This window comes from Macrosteles quadrilineatus, unplaced genomic scaffold (assembly GCF_028750875.1).
Source record: "Macrosteles quadrilineatus isolate MER2022 unplaced genomic scaffold, UCM_ALF_1.0 Scaffold_8__2_contigs__length_117827958, whole genome shotgun sequence".
NCBI classification, from domain to species: Eukaryota; Metazoa; Arthropoda; class Insecta; order Hemiptera; family Cicadellidae; genus Macrosteles; species Macrosteles quadrilineatus.
In genome coordinates this window covers 32885363-32909093 of record NW_026542601.1, presented here as the reverse complement: position 1 = coordinate 32909093, position 23731 = coordinate 32885363, and the positions used below count along the sequence as shown (strand labels likewise).

The 23731-nt window shown below is 31.9% G+C and overlaps 2 protein-coding genes across 4 annotated transcripts in view; both read left to right on the top strand.

Annotated features, from left to right (window-relative positions):
- Window positions 1-13175, top strand: part of LOC129000162 (nuclear distribution protein nudE-like 1) — a 29754-nt gene extending 16579 nt beyond the window's left edge. Inside the window, exons 6-9 of one of the 3 annotated variants that reach the window (XR_008491347.1) lie at window positions 3179-3261; window positions 4108-4158; window positions 10750-10805; window positions 12312-12365. Coding sequence is in view for 2 of the 3 variants with exons in the window: in XM_054427101.1 (XP_054283076.1) it covers window positions 3179-3261; window positions 10750-10805; window positions 12312-12375 (203 nt within the window). In the remaining variant the exon portion in view is untranslated. Of the gene's footprint in view, window positions 1-3178; window positions 3262-4107; window positions 4159-5407; window positions 6742-10749; window positions 10806-12311 lie in introns of those variants that run through there. The other 2 variants (XM_054427101.1, XM_054427102.1) reach the window with 2 other exon arrangements.
- A 2004-nt stretch (window positions 13176-15179) lies between these two features.
- On the top strand, window positions 15180-22263 carry LOC129000305 (uncharacterized). The gene is made up of 4 exons (XM_054427267.1): window positions 15180-15273; window positions 17118-17180; window positions 18779-18892; window positions 22177-22263. Exons 1-4 carry the CDS (start codon window positions 15187-15189, stop codon window positions 22261-22263), a joined length of 351 nt encoding a protein of 116 aa, XP_054283242.1. The 5' UTR covers window positions 15180-15186.
- The last annotated feature ends 1468 nt before the right edge of the window (window positions 22264-23731 follow it).

Below are 23731 nucleotides of genomic sequence, written 5' to 3'. Positions count from 1 at the left end.
TGCCGATAATAGTTATTTTTGTCGTTGAAAACGTCATTGCCTACATTTCTTAAAAATAAATATTTATCAACTTTAAAACATTACTACACTTAAACTTAATTCTGAAGATAATTTTACAAAAAAAGTTATATACCAAATAGGCCTAGTCTAATATTCTAATGGTCCAGTGAGTGGTTACAGTACTTCTATAGCCTAGACGATTTCATACATCTATTTTCCGAACTCGTAACACAAATTAGTAAAAAAATGGTTTAAAAAAGTTAGATAATCTAAACATTTGAAGTGTGTAACAATGTGAAATATTTATAACAGATTGTCAAAAGAGTCCTGGGAAATGAGAAGTTACTCTCTTTTAAGTAAACCGGTCATTGTTTTTGGGTAGTAATGAAACTGTTGGAATTGGAGTATGTATTATTTAATCTGCAAACGACATTAGTCAACAACACACATTTTCATTCGTTATCATTTGGTCACAAAGTCTTTAGAAAGTATTTTTTTCCTACAGTCTCCTGACAAAGTGGCTTTCCTCACACTGATTATAGCACAGAAAGTTGCTAATTGCTGCATCTACTTTGTTTTGCCGCACACCAGTAGTTCAACCAAACAACACAAAACAGCAGGCTTTTATTAGGAATGTAATACGTGTACGCTTTAAAAAAGATTTGGCAACACTTAAAGATATTACGACTACGATCAGCTGGTGCAGCGTTTCCCATTTTGTTCAATGTTGGTATTTAACCTAACCTAAAAACGTGTTGTACAGTGTTTGAAAGACTAATTATTTATATGTTGGCGAATTTCCCTACAGGGAAGTAGCTATTACCGTAGGTGGCACAGTAAGACCTAGGCCGGGGACCGATTTACATTTTCATTTTGATGTCCCCAGAGGCTAAAAACACCATTCGTTCAAATTTTTATATATGTATACATATATCTATATATACACACGATAACTCGAGTAATTTTTATCCGATTTTTATGAAATTTGGTTTAAAAGTGTAATTGGTGGGGTAAACTTGAATGAGTTCCCAATCCAGCATGACCGGACCATGGGAATGAGGTTTTACAGGAAGTTTTACGGGCAAAAAATTGGTTTTCTCATTTTTCACTCTTAAAACACAACATTTTCCAATTTTTCTTTTTAAACCTTTTTAAAGAACTTAAACAAATAATTTAGTATACCAAAGTGTTTTTGTACAGTTAATGGTAACAGAGAAAATATAAAAAAACCTAGAAAATTCTTATGGAGAATATTGTAAAATGTTGTAGTTTCCTTGTTTATGGATATATTTTGATCAAACTTGGCAAATTCATTTATTTCATACTAAGTTATTAATATTTTACTAAAAATCACACTTTTTAAATTTTTCCTTGTAGCAGCAAACCTAGGTAGGTACTCGTTAAACCTAATGTTATTTAAATATATTTAATTGAAAATCAATTTAGACAATTCTTTTAGTGAGCAGGTTTGCTGCGGCGGGAGTATTTTATAGTAACTGTAGGAAAAATGCAAACTGCCTTTGCTGTCCTTGAGAAACTTTCCACACCCGCCTATGACTCTTGCGTAAACATTTCTCTTGTGTACTAATTAGATACAGTAAAATGAAGATGTAATAGTGCATTTTTACCGTTCTAAGCTTCTCTTCCATATTTCTGTGATTGTCGACTTTACATAAACTTCAGCTGATTAAATTTTATTTTATCGATGAAAATCCATGCAGTAAATACAATCTGTTGCTGCATGGCCTCTTTCACTGTTAATTTTCAGTTAGTTAAGGGAATAAACTGTTACCTGTGCTCGGATGTATCCTACAGACATTTTCAACTTAAATTACACTTTTCTATATGTATAAAATTAAATTTATGCTTTTGTGTGTATGCCCTATGCATTAAACCATCTATCCAATTGTCCACGAAACTTGTATACGAATTTGTATACATAGGAAGTTTTTTTTTCCAAATGGAAGAAATAATTTACTATTATTTTATTAGGGAATTTCCTAGGTTGTTGCACCCTAGTAAAACAAAAACCTGAGATGACTGAAACAAGTGATATAGAATATATTAGTATATCCCCCACAGTTTACTGTAAAAAAAATTGTAGACAGTTTAAGTTAAGTTAATTTGGTGTATTATGCATCCATCACAATGGGAACTCGATTACAATCCATGATTAAAAAACAAAATCACGTTTGGGTGTGTTGGTAGTCTAGTGGTTAGCGTGTTGGACTTTGGTGCGGAAGGTTTCGGTTCCTAGCACATCCACATAACATCAATTTTGTACCGCTTTCCCAAAGAGTGTTTGAAATTTACTTCATTGGGAAAATGCCGTACTCGCATGGACACAAAAAAAAAAAGAAAAACGCTATGATTGTGAACATTTGTCACGGCTGCGTAGACATCTTCATAGCTTTTTGTAATTGTGGAAAATTAGCAAAGACATCATCATATCTCAATCGTCTTCTGTGATCTCGGTAATATCGGGAATTTTTTGTTGAGCAATCTTATCAGATGCTTTTTGTTATCACCACAATAAAATCTCGGCTTTTAGCAGTTAGTATCTTAACGTGGTTAAGAATCAGAATTACCGGTATGTCCAATCTCTGAAGTCTGTTGAGTACACGTGTCAACATCAGGAACATATATTCAGTGTTCGTAAATTGCTCCGTACAACTCTTAAGATTCGCTCTGATGTGCTGCAATTTCGCCTGTTAAAACTGTTGACCCTTTCTGACTTAACAAAAATATATGCAAGTATGACCATGAAAACCAATGAATTTTATTTTAAAGTTTAAATGGGGATTCTTTAAAGCTAAAAATCTCAAGTAAATATGATGGTAGTTAGTGATTTTTACAGATATTTACAGATTGATACAAATGAGATGAATTGAAATTCCCTTATTCCGCAGGTTGGATCGCAACGGATATATTTTATTTAATGTATAAACATGCTGATCTGTTTGTTCTATATTATTGAGAGAGAAAAAAACTGGAGTAAGAAAAATGTTTTTAAAAAATTAGCGAAATACTTTTTTTGAGACCACAGATAATAGAGATTGATAGTTAAATTGAGGTTCTGCTACACACAAAAACTTAGTCACACTCTTGACTACTATGACACCATTCTTGGAATCATCCAGTGTTGATGTTCAAATTCTTACAAGCTTTTCTGTTACAGGCGCAAATATGCCGGCCCGACTGACGCCCCTAAGAGGAGCAACCACCATGGACATTGTAGGCGACCTTTTAAAGAAAGTGGGGGTGAGTCTTTATTTCCTAATATTCTTTTCTTCTGTTTTTAAGCAAGGGTTTTCTTTGCCAAGTGCCTCTAGCAATTGGAAAATTTACTTTATAACAGAGCAAACCTACTATAGTTTGGCCGCTTAGAAAACGACCTCCTCCAGCATTGGTTTAGCATTAGCGCGCAGGTCGTTTTCTAAGCGGCCGAACTATAATTGCTTGATCCTGTTTAAAAATATATTTAGGAACTGTCAATTGTTTTATTCTAAAACATGTGGCTCTAAAGTGCATTTAATATTAAATAATAACTTAACGTCTCGGCTACTGATCCATATGAACAGTCTATTATAAAATTCCGTTCAGTCTGATCGTACAGTTCAAACTATTTTTAAGATTAACTGTTGGTTTACATTTATTGTTCCAAGCGCTAATGAAAAATTTGATTGTTATCTTCATGTATGGCCTTGGTTGGAGTTAACCTTTGGTTTTCTGTTATTTGCAATGATTTTATTTATTCAATTGTTTTAGTTTTTCGCAAATTGTTGTACTTATTTCTGTAGGTTTTTTTTATATATATATGTTTAACAGATCTTAAATTTAAATAGAATTACAGATTCATTATAGTTTCAAAATTTACAGACAAATTGAATTGTTGAATTTCAACCAAACGATCACACATTTAATAATATTTTAAAATTTAACTGAGCAATGTGTAATTTTTTAAATTAGTAAACTTTACTTTAGATGGTAAAACAAACTGATAGTTATAGAGTTAATTGATTCAAATAACTATCAAATCTTGTAGTTGGTTGGGTAATTATAGCTTGTGATCTTGTAATTTCTTTACAACTATACTTTGCTTTTTAGTGCATGGTAGCCGTTACAATGATTTTTGCCTTCTTAATCAATTTCTATTGAGTAAGTAGGACTTGGAGTTATAAGGTTACAGTAGAAAGTAGTGGTTTGCAGTTTTCTTATGTTCTGCTAATCCGATTTTATTTAGATTTTACAGTAGTGTTTTTTTAATTTTGTTTCAAAAAGTTTGTTTTGTGCATGGTTCTACGGAATTATTTTTATTCTTAGTCGAGTTTCAGAAAGAAAACCTGTAATGCGTATACAACACTTGAGTTTTCCACTTTTAATTTATAAAAGCTAGCCGAACTCCATTCTTTTGGAAATAAAAAAACCACCCAATCAGCCACAATTTTTTTCATGATGCTTTTTCTTAAAATTCAAAGATAAGTTTAGAAACTCAAGCCAATAGAACACAGGTGTTCTAAGCAATGTGTGATTTAAGATTGTGTGATTTTGACATTGGATGCTTATTTAGTGGTTCTTACAATATTTTACCTCTTCCCTTGATAAAATTTGTGTTTGGGGGAAGTTTGGATTAGCAGAACCTAGGACCTAGGAGTATAGTTTATTGGGGGATTTTCTCAAAATGTCATTTTTGTGTGTAAATTAATAAAACACTAAACATTTGTCCTACTTAAAGTTTTTCCACAGTTAGTTATCCCATAGTTCAATGTTATTTTTAGGGAAAAATATCTTCAGATATTTCTATAAAGTTACTACAACGCCGAGCATAATAATCCAGAAACATTGTCGGTTTTAAAAGATGAAGTGTAAGATTTAGGTTCCAAACAATTACATTTTCGTATGGATTTTTAGAATCTCACTAAGCGTAATCAAAGAGCAATGGAAGTAAGAAATTAAAGTAGTGCTGGTTTTTTCAAGTACTTACTTTTTTTGTTGATAGTTTGTGTTTATTTTACTGATTGGAAGTATAAAACTGTTTCAAATCTCTTCATGCAGTAGTAGTACTAAATAGTCATCGATTTTAATTGGACATTTCAAACAAATACAGATCTAGTGTAGAAAATAGCAAAGAAATATATTTGGCCTCTTCATGGATATTTTATTATTGCCCATTAGATAGATCACGAAAAGAAGATTGAGTACGACCAGGGCCAAAGCTCTGTTTTTAAATGATATATTTTCAATTTTATCAATTATATTACTAAACTTCAAAACAACAGTATACGATAGTAAATAGTATATTATTTATTTTATTTTAGCTACGCTGAATGTTACTTGAGTTCATTTTTAAAATTTTGCTTTGTTGGCAGTATACTCACGTCAGTTTTTGTTTTGTTATGTTGGTTAGCTTGAGAAGTGGCTTTGTACCTCCTGTGATCGAATCAAATGTGTCTGCGCAAATCCTCGCCCCCCTCTCTTTACCTTTCCTAGGCAGTGACATTGGTTGGTTAGGTTAGGTTAGAGACAAAAGGTTAGACCTACAATGTGAAATTGGTGTTCAAACAATCTAGTATCATTAAATTAAATAATATTTATATGTTTAGATATTGCTGAAAATGTAAAATATTAAGTTGTAAGGTATGTCCAAAAATATGTCGTGCCTTAGAATAATGGGCCTAATATTTTGTGTATTAAAGTAGAAACGTTTTACACTTCTTGACTGGTGCTATTTACATTTAGACTTTTGAGTGTTGGTTTTATTTTTGAATTTTCTGACGTTCAAATTTTATTTTTGAACCACAATAAAACATTAATCCTGTGATACTAATATTGATAAAATAGTTTTGGATTTGGTAGCTTAGTTAGGTAGTTTTTGGTCTTCTTTTGATTCAAGGATCAAGATAATGTTTAAGATTTTCATAAACTGTATATCTAGTGATTTAAAAATATTATTGATTGTGTTTTAAATTTTGAACACATTTGAATTAAAACTAAAACTATGGTTTATTGTGATAATTTTTCTACAGTTTGAATCAAAAAAGACTTTGTGAAATGCTATACCGTGTTAGCTTTTCCACGGTATTTTAATTGTTGACAAACACTTTTTAGAACTTTGTATTTTAAGGCCACTTCAAAGGGGCCTGAAGTAGTAAACTTACTTATTCTGAGCACGAATACTAGAACAGACACAGATCATAAACATAAACAAATAATGTTACTGGCCTGAAAATAAACATTATTTAATATTGCTTTAATGGAATTGTCTAAACCATATTTTAATGCAATTAGTATAGGATTCGGGACAGCAACGTAATTTGTTTATGTTTGTGATCCATACCGGTTCTGTTAAAGTATTCTTGATTCTGAGTGATTAAGTTAAATTAGTTGTAATCTTTTTGTATGATACTAACATGTTTCAACATGTTCCTTAGCCAAGTTTTTTTCTTTAAAACAATAAATTTACCATCAGTATTAGAAGAAATCAAACTGTAATATGTATTTACTACCACACGGTAAAATGTACATCACATTTTTTTTTTCAAAACCACCCTTTTGTACAAGCAAAATTGGTAAATATCGGCATTGTTTAAAGCCGGAAAGTTATTTTTGATTCATTCTCTATTTATTTTTATGACTAGTTTTGACAAAGAAAAACATTAAATAACATAACTGGGAATATTGCAGTAATTTTAAATGGTATCAAAAATGTATTACATTTTAAATATGTATCTTTATATTCACAGTAATGATATTTTGTTAAACCACAAATAAAATCGTCATACATAACATGATTCTTAAATTTGAATGTGGTGTGGTCCACAAAATTAAATTATACAAAACTTTATTTATACTTACTAGTCATTTCTTTTGCTATTTATTACTTTTCAATAGGCCTACTCAATAATCCTGTTTAAAAATAAGAGATTTATTCATTTTTAGTTGTCCAATTCAGATTGCTTATCATTGGTAGAAATATAATATATTAATTCCATTCTCTTGAATTTAAATCTTTTTAATGACTCAGTATTAAAGGGCGTTGAAAGTATAAAAATTGTTGTTTTTAAAGCCCAAAAGATTCTACTACTGTATACCAATACCATTCACTTATCGATTTGTCTTCCTTTGGTAACTAATTAGGGTAAAACAACACCTACCTAGAGTCAAAATTTATCTGTGATATTCAATAGTTTGAAGTGGATACCTAAAGTTCCTGTAATACATTCTCAGTTATTTATTGAATGTTGATATGTGATAGGCTTATTGTAGTTTTAAGTTATGTAATTCTTTAATAGTAGTATTAAACCCACTTGTAAATAATGTGATTGAATCGGGTGCTTTAAAAATAATTTTAAGTTTGTTAATAATCTAATAACTGTTGTTGGTTGTTAAAAATCGTTATTTATTATTATAATTGTATATCCTCACTCCAGTGTAAATATATCTGCAATAAATTGTAAACATTTATAATGCATAATCCGATTTTAAAGTACTGTACCTATTCGTTTGGAGTAGTTTTTGCACAGATTTTCTAAATTTTCTCCGTTTAAAACCCTTTCTTTCCCATGTTAAGCACTCATATAAAACAGAAATAGTTGTAGCTTAGTAATTCTTGTTTCCCCATTTCACAAGTGAACAGAAATAATACTCAATTCTCCTACATTCACAATTATTTTTACTAAGTCGTAAATGTAAATACAGTATTGAGAAATTGACAAAAAGTTTACTCTTTTTTGCAAAGTAGTTGTATAACCACTGAGAAATCTTTTTACATTTTTGTACATAGGTAAAAGATTTTCACCATAAGCCCTGTTTATTTTTCGTGACTTCATTAAACCTTTTTTTACAATTTAATTTTCTGTTGTTGAATATGAATATGATTTGTAATATTTTATCCAGGTTTCTCTCTGTAGGCACACACATTCTCTCCATTCTCTGAAAAGAGATTGGTTGTAGATTTAATGTTAGGCCTAATGGAAATTATTTCTGTGGGATCTGGCTTACTTCAGTTTATATACACTTTTTAAGGTATAGACTAATTCCTTCAACTTCTTTTTGAGGAGTTTAAGAGCTGAACCTGGCATCTTCAAAACCTTTTAGATATATCTCAGGATTTGTCTTTGACTGATGTTTAAAAGTTTCCTTTTGCTTTTGAACAGGAAGTACTTAACAATTCAAAATGGGTTGGATTACTTTAAACAGAATTACTCCAAAATATTTCATTATATGGAAACAAATTGCAAATCTGATCTACTAGCAGAAACATTTAATTTTAAAAGCAGATTTCATGTCAAGTGACCAAATTGCTGGCTCAAGATTGGGCAGTTGTGATAGATATTGGGTTTTAAACTTCACCGTTACGGTTGGGGTTTGTTTCCAAGATCAGTTTTATCTTTAGAAATAATAGGAATATAGGCCTATTTCAATTTTGGTTTTCGCATTTAACTAAACGTACCATACCTTGTAGCTGTTAATATTTTAAAATATAATATACTTAAAATCAATCTTCGAGGAATGTAATTTGTCAGGTTTTGCTTGTAGACCCCTTAATTTTATTGTAAGGTTAGCCTAAATTACATGTACAATTACCAAAACAATTTCAGTTTAAGTAAATACTTCTTAATGATGTTACCGTTATTTACAATTGTTGTTCCAAACATATTATTAGTGTAGGTAACATTTTAAAAGCCAATTTTGTATTTAAATTCACAAATAGTTTTGAAGTAAATTCATCAGTTACTGCCTTCCTTTTTCCCTCCTGATGTCTACCTTCCTGTCGGCGCACGCACAGCAACTAGCAGGTCCGTACATGTCTGAACTTGCACGAACTAACGCTCTAACAGTCAGCTGCAGTGTTTGTAACATGGGAGGCATGATTATAGCAGCACCTCTATCATTATGAGTACAAGCACTGGTATATTAGTGGAGTCTTAGAGGGAAACATTCTTCTTCGGTGGTTTCTACTTCAGTGGTTCTACTTTAGTGGATGATAAAAATCTACAATCCTATATGTTTACTGTATAGGCAAAAAAGTGTTATAATGTTTATTTTGGTATTTGTTTTTCACCAACAAGTAAATTTGCTAATCCAAAAGTTAATTAAATGTTAAAAAAACTTTGATCTCTTGTAAATAAAAGTAGTACCACTTATTTGATTCTTTAATTGGATCATATTTAGTCACTTTTAATGACAGATATTAAAATTTTGATTTCGTAAAAAGTTAAAAGTATAACTAACTATATTATTGATTCATTTATCTTATTTCTTTATTTTTACTTTGGCTAAAACACTCCAATTAAACTGGATAATGAAGAAATGTCCCTCTTAAAAATTCAAGCATTACTTCATCATAGGTTCAAGCTGTATCTCTTGATTTCTAAATTACTCTTTCATTTGATTGGGGAAATATATAACTATGAACAAGTCATGTTAAAAACTTAGATCTTTTCAAGCAAAACTTCATTGGTATTTTACCAAGCTCCGGTTTTAAACTAAATAGACTATTTAAGGAGATTTTTTGAAAACAGACATTAAAAGAATAAGGTCAAGGTAGTTTTATTTTTTTAATCTGTACAAATCATCAAAATGTTCAGATGTTGTTTAGTCCCACTTTGTAATAAATAACTGATTGATGTTCCATTAATATCTAGGGTTTGAATAGTTGTTTTTTTATGTTGAAGATCACTTTCAATTACACACACTCACAAGATAATTTGTTGAATGTTGTTTCTTGATTTGCCTGAAAGTAACATATTCTCATGTAACTGTGCTACTGAATTTTTTTTATTGTTGGATTACTAACAATGTGTTTGTTATTCTGAATTTACTCATAATTTGAGAAGGAAATTGGTGGGAACTTAGGTTTTAGGTTTAAAACCATTAATTAATGGACAACCATTTACTGATTATTACAAATAAATTTCACAAGTACTTTTTTAATTTAGTAGGCCTACTTGTCTAATATTTGAGTTGGAAAAATTATTTTTACCTACGCCAGTTTTTTAAGTAGCCGTTACTTCAGTTCAGTTGTTTCTTAGAATTGAAAAGTTTCACATAACAGTATTGTTTACTTACATAACAGCATATTTTTACTTAACAACATGGGTAACGGACCAATGAGGTTCAAGGATTGAGAGAGAGGAAATAAAATTGTATTGCTTCAAAATTCAACTAATCAGCTATTTACCAATTTAATTGTTAACGATTGGTGCAATTAGTGTTTGGTACAATGATTCGTTGCATTGCTGTCAGTGGCAATGGGAGGTTATAAACAAAAACATAATCTCTTAAAAGTTATGAGTAGTGATTATTAATTAAAAAACGATCGTAGGTAAAGTGGTGTGCGCAACTCGCGTAAAAAGTCTTAACAAAATTCATAGAAGTTCTTTAGGCTCTCGCCAAGACTTGTACCTTAAATTTTCTTGTTTCGTTAACACTTTCTTTACGAGATCTTTGCATAAACTAGCCTACTATAACCTTATTCCTCTTGATTAATATATTTTTGCTTTAGACCTAATGGTGTAGTAGAGTTTTTTGAGGTAAACTAAAAATAAAATAAATCATTTTGGGTTTTCTATTAATACAAATAGAATAAAGCATTTTTAATGTTTTTAATCAAATTAAAATTGTATTTTGAAACCATACTTGATGTTGTTCCTCTTTGTAAAACAAATAATCTTTATATGTAATGGAAACAATTTCTCTTATTATTATGACTTGTGTGGACATCTGTTAATTGTTGTTCAATTTTAGGCGTTGGAGGCAAAGCTGGCTTCCTGCAGGAATCTAAATGGAGATGCATATTCCAGGTAAATAAAATAACAGACTTAGATTAATACTACTCATTAATTTAATAACTATTTACATATAATCAAATGATCCACTATTTATTGGTAGTGAAATTGTGATTATTTTGTGGTTTCGAGTAGATGTATCACACATGCGTTCATTACTTGTTTACATTCGTATGGTTGGTATCATACGTAGCATTTGAAAGTTCCAACAAGCTTATTTTGTGGTTTGAAAATATTTATCTTTTGAACAGCAAAAATAAACGTGAACAAATTTAAATTGACTCGGGAAAACAGCTACTGTCTATTCTTCTTGGTGAGTAGCTCACATCTTGCAATTCTGCCATATTTCTTGGTCCTTCCTTGGACAGCGACCTCAATTTTACGGCCATATTTGTGTACGGACATATCTGCGAAAAGTGGAAGTTACAAGAATAATTAAAAATCTAATGATTTTGTTGTAACTCTGATTGCAAATCATGAGCTAATTTATCCACATCTATCTTATCTAGTTGTTATCAAATCAATCATACCTAGCTAAGCCTGTGAAAATGTCAGAATAAAATTTGTTTATTGACTACAAAATAAAGCAACGATGTTTGATCGTAAATTTTAGTCTTCGTCGAGTACCCACGGCAGCCATGCTATCTAGTTCAAATCCAAGACCAACATCGTGTTCCTTACTTCAGGTTTTCTATCCGGTAGCACCCCAATAAAGCATTATTTGATCTAAGCTACACTGATTTGACAAGACGAGAAACCGGTAGAAATTGAGTCTAGAATTATTCTTCTCCCTCTTAGCTTCACGTGTCCATCTCATTCTTTCTGGTCCCTAAAAGTCATAGTGAAATAATCGTTTCATGTTTTGCACATAACATTAAAAGTGTCTTGACTGTCTTAAGCATAATCAATCAAAAACTTTTAAAAGCTTAATGCATCCATTATCTCACATAAGAAAAAAAAATTCAAAATGCACAGGACTAGACTATGTAAGTTCACATTGTTTCAATTTAAACATAGGATTGACTCGTGTGGTTTTTAAATATATTTTGGCCAGGAATAAAAATATATGACCCCGAATACTATGGTTTTTCTTAAAAGTGTTTAAAATTATACTTTGGTTCAACTAGCTCAGGATATAATCCTGGTGGTTTGATATAAATAGCTGCAAGACCTAACGGGGTTATTTTCAAGAAGAGCACCGTCACTTTTTAAATTATCCCTATGCATACATAATATTATAAACAGAAATGAATTGTTTTACTTATATTTGGTAAGGAAACAAACCTAACCTAACCTGTACCCTTTTTATCTATCATTTAACTATGTGGTTGACGTGTCTGGACATAGAGTCTACCCTTTCCCAACCTGACCTAACCCAGAACCTAACCTATTATAACCTCCATTACTCTACATAAACTTTATTTGTACATGGCAAATCCTAATAGTAGCAACCCTATTCTTGAAAAGACCCTTGACGGATCCTATTTTCTTCCCCTAAACTTATAACCAATTTGTTTACAGACCTCGAAGACTTAACCGATCAAGTACGTCCTCTCCAACGATTCACAATCTTGGGCGGCAATGAAACGAGAAGAGCTCTTTCAAAACTCAAAATTTTGAACTTTGAGTGCCTTTGGTGGACGTGCAGAATGGAACAGTTGCTTTGAGCAGTGTTGTCGGTCGCGAGGGAAACACTTCCCTACAAATATTGAAAATGTACAGAATGAACTTTGGTATGCTTACCTGCAAAGAGAAATATGCTATGTATCCTATAATTACTTATTTCATTTTTACAACAACAAATATTTCAACAAAATTTAGAGTGCTGTAGCAGACAGTAAACTGTTTGCTTTGCTTTTCTGTCTTACTACTTTAAAATTTTAAAGTTCATTGAGAGAGTCAACCTAATAGCCAGAGTATATTTTAAAAACTAAAAAATGTAGTATTCCTAAAATCAATTTTTTATTTCCAAATGTAAGTAGAACTGTATAATGTAGATAATTTTAGCCCTATGAACTTAACAATTCATATTGTGCGGGTTGTATTCTTTTGTTTTCACTAACTTGTAAAATGTAGATAATTATAATTGATGAAAACAATCTTTTTACTGCCTTAAATTATTTATAGTGTTAGAAAGTTTCTTTTCCAATATACGTTACTGGCATTTTAAATACTCATAGATGTAATGAAATAAAATTTGTTATTTTTATTTTTCTTGACCAAACTGATTAGGGCTAAGTTTATATCTAGGTCTACTGAATATCTATTAATAAAATGTACATTATATTAAATAATAGATATTCAATATACCTAGAATTACAGAGAGAAAAAAAAACTAATTGACGACAAATTTTAGAATTAATTATCACTCTTAAAAGTTGTTAATTAAAATAAAAAGTTTGGTTAAAATCAATTATACAACCTTGTTTTAAATACATTGTCATTGATCTTCTAAACCTATCTTTGCCAATTATTTTTGTTCTTTTGTAAATTAACTTTTGCCAAGCTGAAAGCTATATACATTTATCTAAAAGTTATTCACATTCATAAAACAGTAAAATGCTTTTTAACCCTTGATTTGAATTTACATCCAGCAAAGTGATAAATAGCATAAAGAAGATTGTAATTTATAAAAAAAAGAGAGAAAAAGTTCCTTGAGGAAAATCATTTCATTAGCAAAAACCTTCAAAATCATAATGATTTAAATTCTGGTTTCATATGGTGGAAAAGAACTTAGTAAACTACTATACAAAAGGATAAAATATTGTATTTCAGTGTCTATGTTCTAACCAGCACATAGTGTGAAGTTTATGACTAAAATAGAAAATTATATGTTTTGTGATTTGTTATGCATACATTCGTTTTTTTTAGATTGTTTCCAAACTTTTATTCAACATTAACACATTTTCCATATTCATTTTGGAAAACATAGTACTGTAGAAACAAAAATATTCGTTCATAAACATACTTCCGTCTTAACAGAAAGAGTTTTCAATACTGTACTACTGAACATTCGTGTTTGGTTAAGAAAAGGTTAAATAAAAATAAAAATAAATAAATAAATAAATGATTTTTCATAAACATATACTTAATAAATAACATTTTGTGTTTAATCTAATTAAATTTTTTTATGTCCAAAAATATAGTGGGGTCATTGTGTAAATTAAGCATTATATAAGTGTTAATAATCGCTTGAATTTAAACAAAAGTAAAATTGTGTTGTACCACAAATTGGTATTAAAAATGATTTAAAGTAAAATATTTTTTAGACTATGACAAAATTGGATACCGTAAATATAATTTATTTAACATTTTAATACAACTTGACAGTTAAATGTTGAAAACTGAGACATTTTATGGCTCTAATTAAAAGGGTAAATCATCAAAAATAATTATAATAGTTCATTTAGAAGTATATATAGTATAGGTTCATTTGGCTTTTTATAATTTTTTAAAGGAATAGAGTCCAGCTAGCTTACCTGAGTAAACTAGAGTCAAAAGGCTATATCATAAAGAACACCAACACTGATATTTTGTCCTGATGTTGGATAACATATCAGAATTATGTTTTGTGTTCTTTTATTGTATATCTTTTACTGTTGGACTCAAATATTTTCAGGTAAGCTAGCAGAAATCAATATTTTGTAAATCCTAGAATAATTTAGACTTGTAAATGTTTGGACAACAATCTATAAATTACCATAGAATGGTTTTTTCTTTCATTTCTTAAATATTTTATTGCAGTACTTCAACTTGTGGCACGTTAACTCATTGTATTATATTGTAGGATATTCATTTTTTTTAAACCTAATGTATATATAATTTTAAACCACCTTCATAATAAACTTAAGCTATCAGCACTGTCTTTTGTTTCATAGTAATTTATATGATTTAGGTTTTGTACCCGATTTTGTAATATATGTTTTATATGCATTAAGGTGTTGCAATAATTTGTACAAATCATCCAGTAAATTAATAGGGCCTTGGGACTGTATAATAAATGGCTATTTCAGTAAAAATGTGATCATAAATTTTATTACTACCCCATTTTTGTCTGGGTTTTAGTTGATCACAATATAATTTTATATATTTTACATTCTGCTTATAAAACCTTAATGTGGAGGTGGAACCGTGTCATCAAACAGTTCTTGAAATCATTTATTTAATTTTAACTATTCAAAAGAAACTGCATTGCGGTTTAAGTTTTGCCACTTATTGTTGATCAGCTGTTTGATTGAAGAATATTGCTTGAGCCATAAAAACTTAACCACAACCCTCTGTAATGATGTTTGAGAAGGTAGGTTTTAGATGATATATTTTGAATTAGGTAGAACACCTAATTATTTGTGTGAGTATGTTATCACTGAAGCTATCTGGGATGTAGTTTGATAAGAGTATGTCTGATCTCCTCTATGTTTGCTTTGTGTTGTGTGTGTCTGTGGGTGGGACAAAAGCAGATGACAGTAAAACTGAAGACTATAACGTAAGTTGTCAACTTATCCTCGGTATAGTAGGCTATAGCATAGATAAAACATACTCCTTAGTAGACAACATAAACAAATTAATATTAAACATATGTTATTTGTCAAAACTATCTAATCATAAACAATAACTTGTCCACTAGCTATATAAGGCTAGGCGCACACGAGCGATTATTTTGAGGTGATTATTTCATCGGCCGATCTGTCCATCATGTATTAGAATGGAAGCGCACACACAGGAAATCGAAAATTGCGCCGACTTTAAAATCTGCATTTTGCCGCAGATTCGTAGGCGAGGCGATTGTCGGCCGGGAATCTGTAACGTACAGGATGTTACCTGTCCGCGCACACGGTCGACTAAAAAATCGGCCAGTAACCAATATTCCATTGTATTTAAAACTATAAGATCTTTACTGCCATTAAAACATGTTTACTCAAACTTTTGTAAGTTTAATTTCCGAGTTTACCCCTATTCAATTAAAGCTGGATTAGCATATTATTAACAGGTATTTTTTAGTAAAAAGATTGTCCAAAAATCCGTTGTCCAACCAATGTAACAGTTTATCAAAACTTTCAACAGATATTCTATAGTAATTAAAGAACTTTTACTGTCATCACTTAAACAAGTGTATAGTTTATAAAACGGTCCATTTTAAAGTCTCTGACTTACTATCGGATAAACCCAATATTTACAATGTCTCCTTTTTTTCTTTGATCTAATCAGAAGAGCACAAAAACAAGTTAATTCAGCAAAGTCCATTTAGGATAGCTTAACAACGCACTCGAAAAAATTCATTTCTTAACTAAAAATCGCTACGTGTGCGCCTAGACATAAATCAGGGGCGATTTATTTTTGGTTGATTTTTTAATCGACCGATCAAAAAATCGACCGTGTGCGCTCAGACTAACCAAACAGTGAGGCACAAATCATGAGAAACTAACACTAAAAGAATATAAACAAACTGTAAACAAAACACAACATCTACAGTACACCGAACAGAACTAACAATAAAATTGGCTTCAGCTGTTCCATAAGGATGGGAAATCTACTAAGGAGTATGTTTTAAGTATATTCAATGGTTTTATCTATGGCATTCAATTTTTTATCTTTTCAACTTTGTAGTCTATTAATTCCACCATTTTACCATTGTGCCATTTTTTATACTACACATTCGTTTCTCATCCAGTTATAAAATTTAAAGTCAGTTTTGATGTATTTTGACTTGAAATATCATTGACCGACTTTCAATCGTGTCCATTAATTTTTCTAACCAGCTTTTCAGACAAGCTATTTTCCAAGCCAGCACTATTTTTAAAATATGATTAAACAAGGATAGCCAGGTCCAATTCAGCACACAAAAATTAAACTGAATTTTCTAATGATTGGACTGCCAACTTTCCTATTACTAGTCGAGTACAACAACCTATCAAGCTACCCAGATCAAAAAATTCAATTCAATTCAAAAATTTCAAATGTTATGTATAATATGAAAAGTTAATTTTGGTCGAAAAGGAGTCACATAAATTGTTAGAATTTCAGAGAAACTATTTCATGATTCATACACAATTAACTGATTCCACAATGATCCAGGTAGAATTCATGTGTGATCGTGTATTGAATTAAAAATTAACCTATAGGGTGCACACTTTTTCCCATTTCTTGTTAACAGAATTTACTAGTATAAACTATTCTAGAGTTTATTTCAGGGATGAAATTTACTTTTCTAGTACACCTACTGTTAAGGGTGAGGTGTGAATCTATGGATTACAAAGGTAAATACTTTATTCAATTAATGCAAATGTTATAATGATGTGTATACAAAAACATTTTCACTCATTGTTACAGCCTTTTGACAAATTCTTTCCACACCTGACAACAGAAAAAGATGAGCTCCCTATGTACAGAGTGGTAAGTTTGTGTGCAATAACCTTAGAAAGTACCTGGGGATTGAGCTTTGCTAGTGTGAAAATCATTATTACACAGTTAGAGCAGTCTTTGGCCAATGATGTTCATCCGAATGTCAGTCGCAACTTTATTCCATTCAAAAATTACAAGTGAACTTGAAAACCATGCTAAAATTTTTGACTATTGGCAGATTACATGTCCAAAAAAATATATATATAACATTTGATCGGGCCGGACTCCCTTCAGAGCCCAGGGCCCCGGGGCTCTGGCCACCCCTGCCCCACCCTCTAGCCGGCCCTGAAAACGTTGCCTATGATTCCGCAGACTGATGTTATCAGGGGAGTGAAAGAGGCATTCCGGCTCTCATAGGCTAACATATACGTTCTTTTCTTATCTTCTTCTGCATTTTTTATGAAATTGTCATGAGGTTTGGAGACATAAGAGGGAGCATCAGTGTCTACGACACGGATGTCAAATAATGCTTCCCTCTGTGTCCCTCTGTGTCACCCATACCCCTCTACATGCCAAGTCAGCTTTAATTGCTGGCCCGTTTACATTTTCATTCTCTGTTATAAGGGGCTCTTTTATACAACTAGTGTCCCTGTTGCTCGAATTCGAGCAATTGCTAATTATAACAGGCGTTATTTTAAAAGGGATAACTACCATAATTTCTGATAACTTTAAAAGATTCGACTCAAGGATTATGGAAATACTCAATATGTACATAACAGATCGATATAATCATCATTTCTTGTAAATATCTTATAATTTTTCAGAAGCTGATCTTGTTTATTTAGTGTTTTCTACAAATAGCCTTACTCATAGCCGCATTAGGTTGTCCATAATAAGGATTATAAATGCCATTAAAACAACATTATTTCTATTTCTTCTCCTAGGTGGTGTTCTATGACTTGGCTATGTTTCCATGGTTTGCAAATCGGCTCTTTCAATGATTACTAAGAAATGCAGCACAGTGTTAACTCAGTTTTCTTTATAGTATATCAATTTATCCAGCCTCTCTGGTTTTTTCCATTGTAATATTTACGCCAACCCAAATTTAAAGGGTAAATATTTAACTTCAACCAAGTGAGTAAATGTATGTAGCAAACTGTTCAATTAACAAACTCATTGACTGTTTACTGTTAACATATTCTTCTCACTTTTAATTTCTGACAGCAGCTGGAGTTTCATAACAATTTTTGTTTCCCATGTTAATCTTAAGGATAAATACGAAACTTTAAAGGGCCCCAGGGCCTCACTCTCTAATTATTGCCCTAAAAAGAAAGTTTCCTGCACAACTTCACGTTACGCTCTTTCCAATGACACCAAAAACATGTCAATCGGTTCAGTAGTTTCGGAGGAGTAATTGTCACAAAAAACCTGCTTGCGTATTAAATAAGTATATAGATTCCCGCATACCTGTTCCATAATGTTTTCTAAAGCATCTCTAATTTCATTGTGCCATTTTATAATTCGGCCACCAACAGGACATATGAGGGCATGATCTGTATTAAAGTCTTATTAGTCTTAAGATAGTATGATTATTTTATCCTTGACACTCTGGTATTTTTTGAAGTCAATGCAAACTTTTACTTGTTCAGTACAGATGGCGAAACCACCCTACGACTTACACCAACCGTCCTCCACCTAGAAGGAGAGGAGAAGTAACAACGGAGACTCCGACTACAGAAGAACCAGAAGATAGTCGAGGAGATGTAAGAGATTCTTCTGTTAGATACTAAATTCCTATTGGAGCTTAGGGCTTCGGATGAGTATCAATAACCAATGTTTTTAAAACATTGGTGTTTTTTGTTTGGTGTTCGATGATTTAAATGGATGGTAGGCGGTCGAAGATTTTGTTATATCAATGTTTTTGACAAACGTTATTCGTTAATGTTTTGGACAACTATTAATTAACTGAAGCTGACAGAAACCAGTAAAAACACATCTATAAATTATATTGATTATTTTGAGATGGAGACGCCACTATGTGTGTATTTTAACCCAAATATGAGTGAAGGATGATTGTAGGATGAGTGGCACGATGTTGTATTCTTGTTAGTGACTAAGGCCGACATATTCCTAAGACACTGCTGTTAATTAATAGCCCATACAGTTAATGGCAACTAAGGGACCTACAGTTTATTGTGAAATCCGAATCACATTTTTGCTTTGGTATTAACGAATATTGGTCTAATTATCAGGATAGTACTGCGGATAGTTGTAGTACTCACTAGTGCAGACGTTAATCCACACCAGACAGTATCACATCCACAGTGCATGCCTATAAATATCCACAATTCGTGACCTCCTAGTAGTTATGGATTACAGGACGATGCCACCGTCCCAGTCTAACAATACCATCAAACAACATTGATGACAGTGTTAGCAATACATCAATAGTAGGTGCCGATATTACCATCGAAGGTTGACCCATCCCTACACATAAGGGCTTGACAACTGGGCTAGTAAACCTACCTTAAACCTTTACATCCCTCCAGCTCTTCTTATATTACTTTATTTCCTTTTCAATTTTCACTGTCCTCCTTCAAGTTTAATTACATTCCACTTCTTCATCGCCTCTGGTGATTCCAGTCCAGTACCTGACCTATATTTCTTCCTATGACATCCTGCTGTTCCCGTGGCTACTGCTTCCTCCTTTCAGTATGCTCTTGTAGCAGCAAACCCCAACTACTTGATCAAGATATGGCCTTTGTCCAGCACAGAATGTCCTCAAAATATTTCTCAGACCTTGCTTTATTTGTTTGTCAACTAAACTAGAAAGCAACAAAACAAAACACATAAACCGCCATGTAGTTATCCTAATAAATCCTCGAGTAAGCCAAGGGAATCTTTCGACCAGCATTACATTTTTCATCCTAATTAAAATTTTGTCTACAATGTACAAAATACTATGATGCCAAAAGAAATCTATTAGTTAATAATTAATTCAGTTGATCATCATGAGGGCTGGAGTAAGCAAAATTTAGGATTCCCAAGTAGCAAAAATCGTTGGCAAATCGTTGGCCCAACGATTCTGTCGATCGTTGGCCAACGGTATGTTTTGGCACTCAGTCTTACGGTTGGCCAACCAACCAATTTTTGCGGAAGCGCCAACCATCCCATTGGGCATAAACATAAAAAAAACACAAAATAATAAAGATTTTGTATGCAAAGCATAATTATGAGTTGAGTAAATTTATTAAATAGTTCATAAAAACTTATTTTGAAAATAAAACGAAATAAAATTTTTTGGCCTGGTCTCGAACTCGGTACCTTCGCCAAGTGAGCCTCACGCCTTACCTCTGAGCTAACTGTGCTTGTTGACAATGGGTGTTTTCAAGTGGTTAAAGAGTAGCCGACAGGTGCAATGGTCACAATTAATACTTAAAATATTTTTGATGCTACAGTATAATATGATTCTGTTATTCTGTTTAGGCCTCAAGTAGTTGAATTGTTTTTCTGGTAGTTGGAGAGGATACTAGTATTTGAATATAGATTATTTAATTACCATTAGATTAGTAGGCTACTGGTATAATTGATTGTTATACAGGGTGATCAACTCAAGGAGGCCACCATTGGGATATCGGAAACGGTAAGAATTAGAGAAAACTTTAAATGGGGGACATTCCTTTATTTTTTGTGGCAGTTAAAAATATGATTTTATTTTTTCAAAATTCAGCCGCCATTTTCCAAAATGGCGGCCAACTTTGAAATTTCTTATGGAACACCCTATATTTTATCATGTTTTCGGATAGAACAGGCAATTTAAAAACATTTTTATTCTTGACATTTTTTCGATAAACCCACTCGTTTAGGAGTTACAGCCTATGGAAAAATGACTTCCGGTGTACATTTTACATCATGTAGCTCCTAAACAAGTAGGTTTATAGCGAAAATGCAAAAAGTAAATGAGTCAAATAAGTCTTAAAATTGCATCCACATTCCAAAAAGACCAAAAAATACACAGTTTTCCACCTTTCAAGTTTGCCGCCATTTTGGAAAATGGCCGCCATTTTGAAATAATGGAATTAATAGTTTTTAACGAATTTTTTGGTCTTTTTGGAATGTGGATGCAATTTTAAGACTTATTTGACTCATTTACTTTTTGCATTTTCGCTATAAACCTACTTGTTTAGGAGCTACATGATGTAAAATGTACACCGGAAGTCATTTTTCCATAGGCTGTAACTCCTAAACGAGTGGGTTTATCGAAAAAATGTCAAGAATAAAAATGTTTTTAAATTGCCTGTTCTATCCGAAAACATGATAAAATATAGGGTGTTCCATAAGAAATTTCAAAGTTGGCCGCCATTTTGGAAAATGGCGGCTGAATTTCGAAAAAATAAAATCATATTTTTAACTGCCACAAAAAATAAAGGAATGTCCCCCATTTAAAGTTTTCTCTAATTCTTACCGTTTCCGATATCCCAATGGTGGCCTCCTTGAGTTGATCACCCTGTATAATTAATTAATCTTTTCTCTATAACTATTAAAAACTTGCTTAAATAAGTTAAAGAATATAAAAAAAAATAATTAGAATAATTATTATACTGTATGTTAAGCAGGTGTTCCCCATTGTATCTAGTATCAAGTATCACATCATCTGACTACATTCATTATTGATCCAAATTTTTACAATATTTGTCTTATATTCTGCTGCCATAACATTTATGTACTTTTAAATAAATCAATTTGTTAAAATTCGTTTTAGAATGTTTTATACTTAAACCCAACGAATGCCCAACGAAGGCCCAACGATTCTTTCCTTTGTAGGGCCAACGAATACCAGTTTCCGTTGGGCCAACGTTGGCAAATCGTTAAAATTTCTGCCAACCATTTCCCAACCGTGCCGACCATTTCCCAACTTTGGGCCAACGATGTGTGCTACTTGGGTTATTTAGATGCTGGGAAGAATTACTAGCACATAAAAAAAAATGGAATGTTTTCAGGAAATGTTTTCTTGTAAACTGAAATAATAAGCTCTTTATGGTTTCAGTTTATCTTTGTTCCTGACGCTACACCAGTTTCAGACGGGCATCCATTCTTAGACAAGTTTGGGAAAAGACCAAGCAAGATTTATTAAATAATACTGTCTGATTAAAGAAGTTATTGGTTTTTTAAGTGTCATTATTATTTTATCAAGGCCACACAGGGATTTTCCAAAATACTTCCATTGGCGATATTTCATTGTTGCTTCCATTTTTTTTGTCAAATAAGATGTTTCAAAAACAAAAATGTGGGAACTTACTGTACTGCATATAAATAATGGCAAAAAAATAGTTAAATTTACAATATGCATTTCAACTTATTAGACTACAGAACCACGAAGAACACTAACACAAAGAAGAAGAACACTAAAGAAACCGCGGCTGCCCGGTCGAGGTTTTTAATAGACATAATACATAACGTACTGAAATAACTGGACCTCACTGCTATTCTACTAATGGGTATACACATGGCAAATCACTGTATTTACATTTTTAAATAACATCTTACACTTGTTTTTCAAGCTGGCCATTAGTTATTTTTTTAATGACCCTAAAGAACTGCATTATTTCTTTTCTAAAGTTAGGGCCGTGGCCCTCAACACCCCCCCCCACAAGTTAGCTGTTTGAAAACCCCTCCCTAGACATAATCCTGGACTATGACCAGCTACTCTACATGACCAAACAGTAAAGCACAACTCATTAAATTAACCCTAAAATAATCCCAATAAAATTTCGTTGACACTAGCGATCGGTGACATAGGACATCAACTAGAAACGAAAAATCGAGCTTCAAAATTTACAATGGGATGAGAAGTCTATTATTTTAGAAAAGGTTGTATTGACGTCTAAACTTCTATCCAATAACAATTACCAAGGACCAAGATACATGGTTTTATATTGAATTATAACAAACTGCATCGTTTTTTACCATATGTACGGTACCATACACGTTATTATAACTTATAAACCAAACACAGAAACAATATATTATTCATATGTATTTTTTTCGACGCAGCTTATATTTCTTCCACCATGAAGCTTATCCACTACCTGGTCTCAAGCAAAGAAAGAAGTATAATAAGGTAAATCAATGATTGTACCTAAATTAAACATTGACACTCTATGATTCTTACCGCATTTCCGGTTGAAGAAAATTAAACTACCATCTACCGGGTCGAGTTCAATTCAATTGTGTTGTGTTCCGTCTGCTTGTCTGCTGTTTATTTTAGTAAATAGTGTGTTGAATTTATTGGATAAGTGGAGAAGAGACTTGGAGTTTGGGTTTGGATTTGGACAATGATTACGTTATTTATAGTTATAGCCTAGTTAGTTTCTTCACTGAAGTGTATTGTTGTGTTGTGCTCTAGTATTTGATCGTATACTGTAGTTTAGTTGGGTTTGTGGATGTATTTATTTACAGATAATTCCATATTACATGTGCATACAAAGATGGCAAAAGTTGACATTACAAACTTGATACTATTGATAGCTAACTTGATAACAGCAAACAGGTGGACTGTGTTTGTGATTATGATGTTTTGGGTTTCTGTATCTTTGATGTAT